The sequence below is a fragment of the Daphnia magna genome, unplaced genomic scaffold (genome assembly GCF_020631705.1).
Source record: "Daphnia magna isolate NIES unplaced genomic scaffold, ASM2063170v1.1 Dm_contigs096, whole genome shotgun sequence".
NCBI classification, from domain to species: domain Eukaryota; kingdom Metazoa; phylum Arthropoda; class Branchiopoda; order Diplostraca; family Daphniidae; genus Daphnia; species Daphnia magna.
Window position 1 is genome coordinate 391,091 of NW_025533123.1, and position 14,988 is coordinate 406,078.

General features: G+C 38.9%; 2 protein-coding genes and 2 long non-coding RNA genes across 8 annotated transcripts; 3 read left to right on the forward strand and 1 right to left on the reverse strand.

Annotated features, from left to right (window-relative positions):
- The first annotated feature begins 107 nt into the window (after positions 1-107).
- On the forward strand, positions 108-1,272 carry LOC123477601 (RWD domain-containing protein 4-like). The gene is made up of 4 exons (XM_045181006.1): positions 108-351; positions 580-689; positions 766-952; positions 1,018-1,272. Exons 1-4 carry the CDS (start codon positions 250-252, stop codon positions 1,183-1,185), a joined length of 567 nt encoding a protein of 188 aa, XP_045036941.1. The 5' UTR covers positions 108-249; the 3' UTR covers positions 1,186-1,272.
- Positions 1,273-8,435: 7,163 nt separating this feature from the next.
- On the forward strand, positions 8,436-11,362 carry LOC116936244. Of its 4 annotated transcripts, XR_006652691.1 has the most exons (10): positions 8,436-8,590; positions 8,953-9,144; positions 9,205-9,363; positions 9,418-9,595; positions 9,681-9,856; positions 9,921-10,031; positions 10,089-10,157; positions 10,240-10,617; positions 10,683-10,738; positions 10,801-11,362. XR_006652691.1 is itself a non-coding variant. In XM_045180971.1 (9 exons), the coding sequence occupies exons 3-7, from the start codon at positions 9,445-9,447 to the stop codon at positions 10,431-10,433; spliced, it is 723 nt and encodes a 240-aa protein (XP_045036906.1). In that variant the 5' UTR covers positions 8,442-8,590; positions 9,205-9,363; positions 9,418-9,444; the 3' UTR covers positions 10,434-10,617; positions 10,683-10,738; positions 10,801-11,362. The 4 variants fall into 4 exon arrangements, 3 of the variants coding, with proteins under 3 accessions (XP_045036906.1, XP_045036907.1, XP_045036905.1); XM_045180971.1 differs by lacking the exon at positions 8,953-9,144 and having other exon boundaries at positions 8,442-8,590; positions 9,659-9,856; XM_045180972.1 differs by lacking the exon at positions 8,436-8,590 and having other exon boundaries at positions 8,702-9,144; positions 9,431-9,595; positions 9,659-9,856.
- Positions 11,121-11,436, reverse strand: LOC123477585. The gene is made up of 2 exons (XR_006652692.1): positions 11,362-11,436; positions 11,121-11,235 (listed from the first exon to the last, which is right to left on the reverse strand). It is a non-coding gene; the product is annotated as an uncharacterized LOC123477585 (long non-coding RNA).
- Positions 11,437-13,815: 2,379 nt separating this feature from the next.
- Positions 13,816-14,709, forward strand: LOC123477581. 2 transcript variants are annotated; one of them, XR_006652685.1, is made up of 3 exons: positions 13,816-13,880; positions 14,430-14,488; positions 14,565-14,709. It is a non-coding gene; the product is annotated as an uncharacterized LOC123477581 (long non-coding RNA). The 2 variants fall into 2 exon arrangements; XR_006652686.1 differs by lacking the exon at positions 13,816-13,880 and adding an exon at positions 14,050-14,209.
- Positions 14,710-14,988: the final 279 nt, after the last annotated feature.

Genomic DNA, 14,988 nt, shown 5'->3' on the forward strand with positions numbered 1-14,988 from the left:
AGTTGTCTATGGACGCCACCTGTTATATGCTTATGGCACTAACTACCAGTTTGTTTTAACAAAAATGCCAAAAGGCCTTGCAAGTTTAAACAGACAAGAGAAAGGAAAATAAAGTTCTTGGTATGTTAGTCCGTTCTCCAGTTGGTTACGTTACCACATTACTTCCAATACTCAGTGTACGTCTACTACTTAGTGGTATTTCGCAAGATAAATAAACGTTGATGTTGATGATTTTTTAACTTTGTGACAATGAATTCTGAAAACCAAGAAGAGGAACTAGAAGTTCTGCGGTCAATTTATGAAGGGGATGCAAATTTTAAGGAAATGAACATAAAAACTTTCCAGTATAAGGTAACATTTTCTTATAACATGTGGAAAAATTTGAATATAGGTAGCCAGGTGCAAAAACAAGAAAACATGCGAAATAATGTTGCTCTACATACTGCCATAGACACTAGTGTATAACCACGATAGAAAAACATCATTTCATACCTGAAAACATACAAATTTAGTATTGTTATTGTTATTAATGATTTCTGTTTTTTTTTTTTTTTTTTTTTTTACGGTTTTTTTTTGCAGTATGGTACTGAAGGTGATCCTCATTCTTTTGTGTTAGAAATTAGCTGGCCTGAATCTTATCCAGAAAGTTTACCAGTCATCAGCCTGGATGCTTTTTACAACAAACATATGTAAGACTTTTAAATTTACAATATGTCAAATAATTGAGCAACTGCAGAGCTCAATGGTATATTTTCTACACATTAGGCAACCCAATGTCAAAGGAAATATCATATTGAAACTACTGAAAGAAGCAGATGGTAATATTGGTTCAGCTATGACCTACACACTCATTGAATGGGTTAAGGAGAATTTGGAGGAATTATTAGTTGATCAGCCATTAAACTTGGATACATGTACAAGCCATGTTGCTAACTTGGAGATTGATGATAAGGTAAACTATTAGATTGATGTACTGTATGAGCTTTTCATAAATTACACCCACAATTTTATTCACAGGTTGAGCCCACTTCCAAAGACAATAAAGATCGCCGTTCAGGACTTACAAAAGCTCAAAAAAGGCGGCAGTGGGATAGAATGGATGGAAAAGGAGAAAAAATCAGAGGTTTTGATTGGGTAGATGTGATAAAACATCTTTCTCAAACTGGAGGAGCACAGGCTAGTTAGTATTTGCTTGTGCCTAGGTTTGCTAACCAAAAACACCATTTGTAAAATGTAATGAAACATGAAGTAAACTTATATTGTGAAGTTTTATTGCTGAGAAGAGTGAGTACAAATATTATTATTAGGAAAGAACAGTTTTGACTGTACCCTAAGCAGAGAATGGGTCTGACCTGTAACAGATTGGAAACCACATTGTGGTTACCACATATATTTAAAAGCCTTTGAAAAGTGGTTTGTGAAAGTTCAGCTTGTATTCGGGGAAATATTTCAGTTAACTTCCGTAAGTTTCCCGATAGGGATTCTATCAAAACTCGCATTTCCCAACCCCCTGATACAGGCACCCCTACCCTTCTACAACGACCGGTGGATCGACCGACACTTTTTCTGATAGTCCGGGAGCCGAGGAGGTTTTCCTTATATATCGTTTCTACTATTATTTAAGAATATATTATTACTAAGTTCGATACGCTGAGTACGGAAAACCAAGTCTGGTCCGCCGCAAATGGTGCAATCACGCCGCCAGACGCTCCCGAAGTCGGCGTGAAATATCGTAAAACCCGAAATCGTTTCTACTGCCTAATTCTTTTTTGTATGTTTAGGGATTGATATGACAAGTAACAATATCAAAGACCAGACTATTTTTTTTGGTGCAAAATGCAAACCAGACCAGGGTGTGTAACAGCTTTTTTTACGTGAAATCCGATATCGTTTCTACTGAAAACCGATTTCACGATAAAATAGAGCAAGAAAAGCTCTATTTAACTGCAAATGACCAGACTAAATGAAATGGTGCAAAGTAGCAACCAGACTCAGGTGTGTAACAGAATTTTGACACCTAGTGGTAGTTTTTCGTAACTGGCAACGCTGTTTTACGGCCCGCTTTTTTCAAATGTCAATACAAGCAATACCGATTCTAATGATAAAGAAAGTAATAACATTTGTTTGAAGAGTTCAACTTGGTTATATTGGAAAATCATTGCACACAAAATTAACAGTAACATCTTAGTTTGATTAAGCATTGGGCAGTAAAAATTTTTGGCAAAAATGAAAACTAGAATTTAAAATGATAAGACTATAATAGAAACTGATTAAGACAGCCTCAATTCTCATTACAACTGCTGTCATCTGAATCGGTATCCTCATCACTATAGCTTTCAAGATCACTGTCAGCCTCATTTTCACTATCTTGAGTATCTTTTTCAGCTTCAGAAGCCATAGAATGAAGAGTAGGTGGAGTAACATCACCTTCAAACCAATTAATCGAATACCTTTCATCGTCAAGCTTCCATCCGTTCTTTTCGGGAGGGAACACTGTGGGTTTTAAAACAGTTGCACTGTTCCAAAATGAACAAATCGCATTCGCTCGTTTAATTTGCTCAATGAGCACACTCCTACATGGTGGCAAAAGACTCCCATCTATTCCTTTTACACTTGCCATGGGGTGTTTACCTTTTGGACTGTAGACTTTCATAAATAAAGCAAACCGACTTTCATTAACAGATTCCGCTCCTTTTGTTCCATACATTTCGCACACAAATTTTTCTATGGACTTTATTGTTGCTTCAGACAACATTTCCATAGATCCCAACTTCCCAAAAGCAGTTTGCGCATCACCATTTTTTTCGAGCATTGAAAGCGGCCGCATTTTCCCTTTATATGCAAAGGAAGGCGTATAGTCACATCCAGTTAAAGCGTGAAATCCAGGCAGAGACTTGCACAATTTTGGCCCCAACCTTTTACTTAGAGAAGTGAGATCAACAAACCGAATGGTGTTTTTGCTAGCCAACCCAAGTTCTATGAAAACATTAACACCGCTCTTAATTTTATGAATATTCCCAAGCGCAACGATAAATACGTCTGTATCAGCCGTCCTAAGAACGACGTTTGCGGGACTAGGAATGCTTGTGAGATGGGCAATCATCTTACTGTCCGCTTCTTCGTGCGTACTGCAAAGACGTTCATCAATTTCTTTAAGAACCCTTCCATCGGTAGCAGTGAAAACATAACAACTTGACCCTTCAGTAACGCGCACAGTCTTGTCGCCAATAATATTACACAAACTGTCATCATCAAATGAATCAACCAAAAACTTAATGAACTCGATTTTGAAATTGTCGTTCCTTAGAGCTTTCAAAAAATCATTGGGGCGAAGCTGATTGGGTCCTGTAATTATGAATGGTACATCCCTATCCCCATCACTCCGACGGTCTCTTTCGATGTCTTTTATAGACGGGGTCACGATTTGGTCAAAGACGAGGTCAACTCTTTTGCAATTCGTCCCACAGAGCTTGTTAAGAATATATCTAGCAATTTTACCAAACGTTGTAGGTAGGTCAACAAATAAATGCAAAAGAAAAAAACCATCGATAATTTTAACATCAACTTTGGAGGGATCACTTGAAATGTTGCGTTTTTCCAAACTATTCAACAACGTGGATTTAGGTGTAGCGTTGATTGTTCCATCTATATGGCTAAAACACAGTGGGATTGGGGTTAATGGGTATGAAAGGACGGTATTCATATCAATTCTTTTTTCAACGGCGATTGCCAATAGTCTACCCATCAAGTCGCGTTCCATCCGTGTTTGCAGAATTTTGTTATCAGGTCCCTTTTTTTTTACTTTTACCCCTTCAGATGAAAATGTTACTAATTTCTGTCTGGGTATAGGCTGCAGAAATGCAGAAGGATCGCTTATGCACCGTTGAATGAATTTTTTTCGCATGGATTCCCCCTTTTCCCTTGTTGTTAGCAGGAACTGTTGGGTTGCATGCGACGCAACCTTTCCAGAACTAATATTAACTAACTGACGGTCGTTACCAGTAAAAGGGTTCCTGCAGGACTTGATAAAGTCAATGATTTTGTGCAACAGCGTAGTGTCCTTTTTAATCCTGTGGGAGTGAGTCTCTCTAGACGCATCCTGTTTCCGGTTAAGGCCAAGGTAGTTATAGAGATGAGAAACAATTGTCATGCGGATATGGTGACTCTTATTCCATTTGGTTCTGGCGGACGGTGAATTAGTTATTGCAGCTACTCCTGTAATGAAACAAACGAATACTTTACAATATAGTTTTTAAGGAAAGTTTAACATTAAACATGCATCGATTAGCTTACCAGATGAAGAACTAGCGGCATCTTTATTTATAGTTTGCTCCAGGGTTAAATCGATTGGAATACGGGAAAAAGATTTTTTGGTTCGACGAATTGATATGCTTCCATTTTCAAACAGTTCCGTTATACCAGGATGAGTATCTTCCATATTCATAAGATTATCGTGATATCTTGTGAGCCATCTCGCATAATTTTGATGGTTGAAAACAAAAAAATAATTGGTGATCTCCGGCAGAAGGGATATGTATAACTTATAATCTCCAGTTCTGATTGATCTTGAAAATTTATGGTAAAGGTCCAAAAGGTTTATGTAATTCATCCAGAACTGAGCAGTAGGCCCGAGCTCTCCAAGAATGGTTTTGTGACGAAAGGCTTCATACTTTTCAACGAGATCACGTATTTCAATTGGAGTATTTTCTGCCGTTACGTTCGCCAAGTCTTCTGGTTTCAAGTTCTTGAGTAAGTTCCGCATTTCTTCGTCAATAAATGTGTAATCTGCGCTCTTTAGGAATTCTTCAAAATGTAGGCATTGAAGAGCCACTGCGAAAATGGGATGAATTCTTTTGCACCGGTTATAATGCTTTCCAGTTAAAAACGCATTTAAAGAACCTTCTGCCAACGCCCCAGTTTCTGTTAAGATGTATGGTCCACCTGAGTCAGCGATAAACTTTCCAATTGCTTTAAAAAAAGACAGTTCTATGTGGAAAGAACCAAGTTGAATGAACAAACGATCGTATTCTGGCTTTTCCTCTGCTTGTATTGCAAGAGCCATTTTTGAAATGGCAAGATCATATGTAACTGACATATATTGTTGATTACATTCCTCGGCGATGCGTTTACTCATTTTCAGCGTTTCGACCACTGCTGAGTTAGAAGTAGGGGAGACGTTTAGTTGAGGAAGATAGCAAATCTGTTGCATGGGCATCAGATCTCTAACAAATTGGGAATTCCATCCCGTCCACATTGGCGTGTTTTCAATTTGAAAAAACACAGAAGCCATCCACACCAAATCCAATAATTGTGCTGAATAAAAGCTGGCTGGAAGTTCTTCTCTTCTAGGGTCTTCTAAAGAAATCATTGATTCTCGTGTCATTCTTGGCTTTTTGTAGTACGGTTCGATAGCATCTGTCGATTCATTAAAAGCCCTTCGACGACGAGATGACTGCCGCCGTTCATTCAGTGGTAAGAGCTGGTTGTCTTCTTCACCTTCAACTACTTCATCAGCATCAGGATTTTCTTGAAAACACTCAAATACATCTTGATACACGATTCCCACGGTATCGTGCAGGGTGTCCTTTCCAGTTAGAGTTTCAACAAACCGATCATAATTGTCAAAGGCGACTCCTGGAGTTAAATTTAACGCAATGTATTAATTTTATTAATTTTGCATGCTTTATTCTTTCCGTTTCTATTTACCGGTATGTAGTTGATTTTGTCGCTCTAAACCCCAGGGTAGAAGCCTTGAATCATCACTTGTAGAATAGGTAAGCTCCGTTTCCAGTTCTTCAGTAGCATGATAATTTATGCCATGGCCGAATTTGTTTAGTACTTCAATAGCCTTTCGGCTTCCCGTCACCGACTTCATTACTAAGGAGAGCAAAACATGCTTGGAAGGCTTACACCTTCCATTTGTAGCTGCGAAAATAGAATCGTCACAAAGAGACTTAATTCTGATTTGTTTTCCTTCGCGAATTTTTGTTGGATTGATGTGGCCAGCAACCAGGCATTCAAAGAACTCGCTCAGTAGTGGCGGAACTTGAATTTCACCTTCAATAAAATCCTTTACAGTTACTTTAGAAGGGAAATATTTTTTGGGCTGCTTGAAAATAGCGTTCCGTAGTACAAAGGCGGCTTCTCTGATCTAGGAAACAAAAAGGAATTTATAAAATCTACATTAATAAAGCTATGACTTGCGTACCTTGGTAGGACTATTCCTGTGTGTTCCAAATTTAGTGCTTAATGCTTCATCCATGGAAATTGTTGCTTTAAACACTATTTTTCCAACAGTAATAGTCGGATGAATGAACTTCGTGACTCGGTCACCAAAGGGAAGCAAAATTTTTTCTCCAATACTGATTTTTTTGGCATTTTCTTTTTTTATATCACTTTCATCTAGCCCAAATTCTTGTAATGTAAATAAGTAGTGGTTAAAAATGTCTTGCATGCGAAGAACATTGCTGAAAACGAATAGTTTTGTTTCCATGAACGCAGTTGTAGATTCCAGATCTTTCTGGCATATATCTTTTTTTCTCTGCCAGGAGGAAGCCTCTTTCTCTACTTTCTTTTGTTTTTCTGCATTTGCTCTATCGCGATATGCAATTAGGCAGGAGCGGTGGTACTTCACTTCTTTTGCGATGAAGTCTCCAATCGAAGAAATTTTTCCTAAAAAAACTGTATCATTCAGCAATTTGGCATTTGCTTCAATATTGCCTTTCATTTCGATCGTTTGACATTTGGCCATGGATTCCCTAACTTTGTCTTTGTTTAACTTTCTAGTTTTATTACAAAATAAACAGTTTTGATCAAAAACAGTCTTTGGTGTTGGTGGACGTCCAGAACGCAAATTACGAAAGTCAGCATTTATGTTGTCTATATTAAACACAAAAACCTGTAATTTAAGATAGAAATACAATTAATTGTTCTAATTGTACATTACCTGAATCGAGTGGTGTTGGTTGCATATGTTGTTGGACCATTATTGGACTTGTGATTGTGGTAGCTGATTGTAGCTCGTCCAACTTTGCTGATGCAACTTTAATTTCCTCTTTTGAAACTGATGTAAATTTTCTATAGCATTTCACATGATAGCCACTGCTAGCATTCGGAGAGCTTGGAACTTGAATATTACGAAATTTAGATTGACTACGAAAGCGATAAACCAGCTCAGCATTTTGGCACATAGCTAATGTAGATTCCGTAAACAAAAAGATTTTTTCTTTCGAGTCCTTTTCATCTAAGTGTAAAACACACACCATGTGGTGATCTTTCTCGGAAGCACTGGTCAAACTCATATTTTAAATCGTTTCTTACATTTAAAAACAACTTTGTGAAACTAATTTGTGTAAACAAAATTGCAGACGATAACTGCGTTGCCAAGTGATTAGATACAGCTGAAGACGAGGAACATAATTGAAATGTATAGTATTTATATTCTGTATTTAAATTTTTTTTCAAATATTTTCTAAAAATATTCATGTATGCTTGTATTGAAATTTGAAAAAAGCGGGCCGTAAAACAGCGTTGCCAGTTACGAAAAACTACCACTAGGTGTCAAAATTCTGTTACACACCTGAGTCTGGTTGCTACTTTGCACCATTTCATTTAGTCTGGTCATTTGCAGTTAAATAGAGCTTTTCTTGCTCTATTTTATCGTGAAATCGGTTTTCAGTAGAAACGATATCGGATTTCACGTAAAAAAAGCTGTTACACACCCTGGTCTGGTTTGCATTTTGCACCAAAAAAAATAGTCTGGTCTTTGATATTGTTACTTGTCATATCAATCCCTAAACATACAAAAAAGAATTAGGCAGTAGAAACGATTTCGGGTTTTACGATATTTCACGCCGACTTCGGGAGCGTCTGGCGGCATGATTGCACCATTTGCGGCGGACCAGACTTGGTTTTCCGTACTCAGCGTATCGAACTTAGTAATTTCCCGATAGGGATTCTATCAAAACTCGCATTTCCCAACCCCCTGATACAGGCACCCCTACCCTTCTACAACGACCGGTGGATCGACCGACACTTTTTCTGAGACTTTACCCCAGAGATGGCGCTGATGGCGCGGTGATTTCAGGGGTGTCGACACTAATCTTTCGTTCGTTTTTTTATTTTAGATGCTGTGCCGCTGAGATTGGTCTCCTTTTGTAGAGGAAATAACGCAGCAGCTCCCGGTCGAGTCCCCGTTTTTATCGGCTGAATGGCAAAGGAGTGCGGAGCAGTTTAGTCGGCCCATTCGAGTCGATTTCAGGGTCTCGTACATATCTTTTATACGTTTTCTTATTTTAGATGCTGTGGCGTAAAACTTGACGTCATGTTGTAGAGGAGATAACGCGGAGATTAACGAAGGGGTCGTGTCAATTATCGGCTCAACGATAAAGGAACACGGAGCAATCTAAGAGCGACTCGAACTTTTGGGAGATTTTTTTCCAGAGAGATGGCGCGTCGGTCATGAAGATAGGGAAAAATCAGGCCGCGAAGTTGTTTTCAAGGCGGGGCTTTGTGCGTCGCCTGGCAACGGACTGGTTTTTCCACAGGCCGTGTGAGGCTGTAAACATGGTCTCACTACATATGTATTAAGGTAACACCTATTGCACCTCAAACAGCGTTGCCAAACTATATCAATTTTCCATTTATTTTATTTATTTATTTTTTTCCCCCTTATTTTTTCAACTTGATGTCGGTCGTCGGGGCGAACCCTACCGTCTTTCATGCCGACACAGAAAGGGGGTAGGGCAGAGTCATAGAACCCTATTTATTTTATGACATATATATGGGTTCTATACTTCTATTTCTATGACTCTGGGTAGGGTTCGCCCCGACGACATGAGAGCGATATTTTGAAATCGTGAATTTTGTGCCACTGACGGGCTGAGTGTGTGCTTGTGTGCGTGTGTGGTGTTTGTTTACAAAAATACAAACGCAGCTACCTGTCGATTTTAGATTTTTTCATTAGAAAACTCAGTGTCAAAGAGAATATGAACTCAAGTCAGTTACCATGGCAAGTGGAAATAGTGAAGATGCTAAAATTGGCTCGGATTATGGGCAGTATTGCTTGGAAAATATTCCTGCTGCTCAAGCAAATCAATTTGAATTTGGAAAAGGATATGATGTATCCTTTTTCAAGATATCAGGGTATGTTTTCATAAATGATACTAATTTTCATTGTTTCTCATTGTTGTTATTATCTTTCAGGAAAAATATCAAGGAAGAAAGAACAACAATTGAAGGAGAACTCAACATCCAACCCTTGTTCAAGGCGTTCCAAGATATCCCACCCGCCCAGCACTTTGGTTGGATTTCAAGAAGCGCAAAGGGACCTGCAGCTCGAGGCGTACTTCTATACATGATATAGTATGTATTCATTAATTTTTTTAATATTATCCTAATACTTCATAATTGTTGTAGAAAACAAAAATAGCTATAGAAGATGGCATGGATCATTTTACACTGTCAGCGTCCAAAAACACAAAGGAGTGGTCTACTGATGTTGGTGGGTATGGAAACCTTGCCAATGAATTCATGCAAACTCCAGAGTGCCATGCTGCAGTAGATACATGGACTAGCATCGTAAGAAAACACCAATGTATGTAACTCATTTATGTTCAGTGGTACAACCACCTACAACTGTTAAATGACTAATTATTAGTTGCTTCTTTTTCATGCTATAGTGGCGAGAGAGAAAGATCCAGAATGGATTGCCCACCACAAGGAAAGCGAGATCTAACGCAAAAAAAACGCGTGGAAACAATGTATGGCAAAACTTTAGGTCGTTCGACTTCAATACGGACGGAGGCCGCAACTGCAATTGCCAGTCATCAAAATAATGGATTCGAAATGATCAGAGGTAATTCTGAAGGTCATGTTCGATGATTGATACGCTTCATCAAATGAATAATTTCTTTTTGTAGACTTAGATGGAGATGTGGCCCGATTTAGTACCCCTTCTCCTAACGAACATGATGTATTGCTAGAAAGTCGTGATCCTGGTCATCAACAAGTATTGCCTGATGTTCATGAAGGTATACTGGTTACTATTATTCAAATAAACCCGGTATATCTCAGTTTGCTTTTGCCAGAAAATGGATCGCATCCAGAAACTTGGCCTAAAAATTTTCAATCCGCTGGAACTGATATTCTTGATTCAGGTAGGCCTTATTTAGGCATGGCATGCAAAAATTTAAGGTTTTGAGGAAGTTCTTTACATAATATATCAATTCTACGTTGTAGGGAGTGAGCAGTCTGTTTCAAATATTACTACGCGACCGATGGCAACTTGTGTAGCTATCTATGGGTGTGATTCATCGAGACCGAATTTCAGTAGGCCAAGTGGTGAGCTAGTTGGACCAACTACCACCACAGTTTCAAATGCTTCAGGAAGCGATGGTTACGCTTCTGCTCGCGGCAATGTTCCACGAAATTAACCCGCTCCAATGCTGATACCTACTTTATCATCGACCTCGTCTGATTCTACCCAAATTCCTTCCGCTTCTGCCAAGCCTGGGAGATGCCCTCCAAGTGGCCGTGGTGTCACTGGCGCAAAAGGACGCAATGGCTCGAAAATCCTTGGTAGTTCTGCGGAGCGCCCAATTGTGCACCCGTTAAGTGGTATTAGTAGTATAGGTACAGAAAATAATGCTAGCTCTCAGCAGGCAAAAACATGTTTATTGTAGCCTACTGCTACCAGTCGACGTACCAGGCCCTGAAACCTAATTCCAACCCACCAGAAGTAAGTTACAGATGTTAGAAGCCATTTTATGTTTGTTTGATTGACTGAGTTTATTCTTACAGTATTACTTCATAACAAGAGGAACGTTTCCACCCCAGTGAGCACGAACCATAGGACTTCCGGAAGCGCCTCGCATGGCTAAGTTTTAGAGACGGTTTTACTGCAAAGCATGTAACTTACCCGTTTGCTCACCAAAGTGTTCAAAGAATTTCTTTTACGGTGTGACATGATTTTAGTTTTTTCTTACCAATCAAGATTTCAAACCAACCCAACAGTTGCAAGCTGAAGCTGTTTATATGTGAATGTTGTACTTCTGTACTTTTTTATAACTGCCAGAGCAAAGAAAAAGCTTTGTTTTAATGTAAACAAGACACTAAGCAAGTTTTAACGTCACCATTCTCTTGCCCTATGTTTACGCTGTCGTCCGTCCAGCGGCGAAGTAAAAGGTAGAAGACCACAATGCATTCAAGAAGATTTTATGTAAAGATACCGGCTGTCTGTTCATACAAATCGGAAGAAAATTAAACAAAGATAACACACTAAGCCCAGACAAGAAGAAAAAAATGGTAGACGTAGTATTGTTTCAGTCAAAGTTTAAAAATCTAATAAAAAAATGAACTTACATCCAGTACACTGGCGCTTGCTTTTGCGAAGGACTCGCCGGGCAGTGACGGGATTAATGATGAACATGTCTTAAGGGGTGATGACGAAGCCATGGTAGATTTTAAACCAACCAGTACAACCAGAAAGAAAGGGAAATGGCAATCGTTTGGTTGTTTTTATTGCGCACCACGTAGAAGACATTCAAGGCACAATTAGTCGACGACCAAGTAGAAGAGAAATGGGCTACGTCTAATCACAATGTTGGGAAGTTTACGAAACAAGTTTCGTTGGTTCCATGTCGTCCGGAAGGACGGTGTTGCATGCTAATAGTTAGTCACGCAACCGAACTAATTTTTCCCTTCTTGGATTACTTTTTCTTTCGATTAGTAGAAAATCACAAATGGCATCATACAGTGTATTGTACAGCTATACGGTCTATGAAATAACTTCCGGTTGCTGAACGGGTAATTATTAGCACGCATGCTGGAGAATCGCACGGAACAGGGTGATCGAAATGTTGAACGGAAAAAAAGACAAGTAACAGCAGAGCGCAAAATAACCTCCCCCCGACCCCAGGCTTCTTTTTCAGTTGCTTTTCGTTATTCATCGTTCTCCTTCTGCTTGCCCATTGTTTTAATTATTTGGCCATACTCGTCATCGATCATCACGTGCGCCCAAAGGCGTTACCGTGTGATTGACCCTTTATGTTCTTCTCCTTCTTGTCAACTTAAGGACTGTTACTCAGTCGCTTGAATCGCTTGATTGTTGCTTTGCGCATTCAGCGGCAAAAATAGCAGCAGTTGGTAGATCGGGGTTGCTGTGAGGCAGTTCTTTCCCTCAAATCATCAACTTCTAAGCGACGATGAAAAAAGAAAATAATTTAACGAACTTGTCCCACTTTCTCGTTTCTCTATAGACGGGAGGGAAAGGGGGGCGAATAAGACACGCACGAAGAAGACATGCTGTCACCCCCTGACAATGATCGGCTCTTCATACAGGCAAATTTTTTGGCTTACATGTTTCATTTCCTTCCTCAAGGAAACATTTCTTTTTTTTTTAAAGCTCGCTTCTTAATATAATTATATTTACTTTGTAAAAATCTTTAAAATATTCTCATGGATGATAAAAGTGAATAAATATATACTGATTAATCCTAATACATAAAGCACTTTGTGATTTGTTTCATCGAAATAGGCGGTAGTCGTATAATACGCGTGAGACCGCGTACGTCGTAGTGCGCGTGAGCGCGAAAAATGGTTTGGCGTCGATTCAAGGCATATGCATAAAAGATAGTCTGTTTTTGACTTCATATTTAAAATCAGCACAAAAAGTTGAATATATAGTAATATTTTCATAACAGTATAATCATCATAATATCCCCAAGCGTATGGGGATATTTGGCGTTGAAAATGTTGAAAAATCGGATTCATTTCCTGTTTAAATCCTTCGTGCTTTCTAATTTCACCTATGCATTCATCACGCAAACTGTTATTCGATGGAAACTCATGGAAAGAATCACGTTTTTTAAAAACTGGTATTTGCACACCTGTGCACTACGCAACTTTTTGTGACCATTCTGTAGACAATAGAAACACGTGTAAACGTGAAACACCGCGTTAATTCAATAATGTTCGCTCTCCTAGATTGTAGCCTTACAGAAGACAAGATTTCTGTACATTTAACAGGTTCGAAAATAGAACGAATGATATTTATTTGATTGTTATGCATGCGAAAAAAAAAAACATATCCGTTTCATAACTAATTTCCCTTAATTTTTTGTTTATTTTTTCATTTCATGCCTCAATATTGATTATTTATTTTACAACGAGTTCGATTCTGAACGCCAGATGGCGAAGCCTTCGCCTCCCTTTTTCGTCTTATTGGCTCTCACAGGGGTAGGGATAGGAATTCTGGCTACACCTCGGACACTTAATACCTGCTTAACGAGTTATATTTTGGCGACTTTGAGGTAAGCGGATTTTATTTGGGTAATAAAATATTGCGGGACTCGGGTTGCAATAAGAAACAAGCCCCTAATGGTTACTTCCGGAAAATTTGCGTGACAATTTGCAAAAACTAAAAAATGAGCTGTTTTATTCTAACAATTTCAAATACTTTTTCTTGCATGCGTTAAGATGATGGAGCTATTATTCCGTTTTTTTTTCCCCGTCATTATCAGTACAGGCTGACCTTTCGAGCAATTAAGATACTTATTATAATTTCCCGATAGGGATTCTATCAAAACTCGCATTTCCCAACCCCCTGATACAGGCACCCCTACCCTTCTACAACGACCGGTGGATCGACCGACACTTTTTCTGAGACTTAACCCTAGAGATGGCGCTGATGGCGCGGCGATTTCAGGGTGTTGACACTAATCTTTCGTTCGTTTTCTTATTTTAGATGCTGTGCCGCTGAGATTGGTCTCCTTTTGTAGATGAAATAACGCAGCAGCTCCCGGTCGAGTCCCCGTTTTTATCGGCTGAATAGAAAAAGGAGTGCGGAGCAGTTTAGTCGGCCCATTCGAGTGGATTTCAGGGTCTCGTACTTATCTTTTATACGTTTTCTTATTTTATATGCTGTGTCGCAAAACTTGACGTCGTGTTGTAGAGGAGATAACGCGGAGATTAACAAAGGGGTCATGTCAATTATCGGCTCAACGATAAAGGAACGCGGAGCAATCTAAGAGCGACTCGAAGTTTTGGGAGATTTTTTTTCAGAGAGATGGCGCGTCGGTCATGAAGATAGGGAAAAATCAGGCCGCGAAGTTGTTTTCAAGGCGGGGCTTTGTGCGTCGCCTGGCAACGGACTGGTTTTTCCACAGGCCGTGTGAGGTTGTCAACATGGTCTCACTACATATGTATTAAGGTCACACTTATTGCACCTCACACAGCGTTGCCAAACTATATCAATTTTTGATTTATTATTTTTTTTCCCTATTTTTTCTGTCTGCTTTGAGTCGCGACTTTCCTTATTGCTCTAGAACGAGCAATATGTTTTCTTTTCGTTAACATTAACATTAGGCAACTAAAAAAAATATTACTTTTAATATTTAATATTTAGGATTAAATTTTTTTATTTTTTACAGGTCATGCAAAACCATTCGTCAGCCACATTTACAGGACAATCATTAACGCACATTTTGTGGTACCATTTGTTGTAACCCTTTTTATCACATCCGATGAACTCCAAGCATTTTTTCTCTCACCCTTTTCTGCGACAGGTACAAAACAGATTTTCTGTTTCGACAGTCTCATGAGATCTCGTGGCACGACTTTGAATGGATGGAAATGGAGTCATGCATGCCAAATTTTATTTCCCTAACTTGTAAAATGATGAAACACCACACGAAAAATGAGTTCCGTCTCCCTTTTACTACCCAAAAACCGCTTCCGTGTTTAACACAGAGCTTACGGGGAAACGGCTTTAGCGAAAATTACTGCCGTTAGTTATCTTTAATCCCCTCCTCTTCCGTTTTTGTCTTATATTAAAGAGCTAATTCTCTTCTACAAACCCAGTAAAAGATTTTTGGAAGGGGGAATTAGTTTTAAAGTTATTAGATTTTATATACAGCCCATATTTCCTGAAATTTTCTAAATATTGGTCTTATAGTTTTTCATTTACATGTTTAAAACCATAAATGAAGT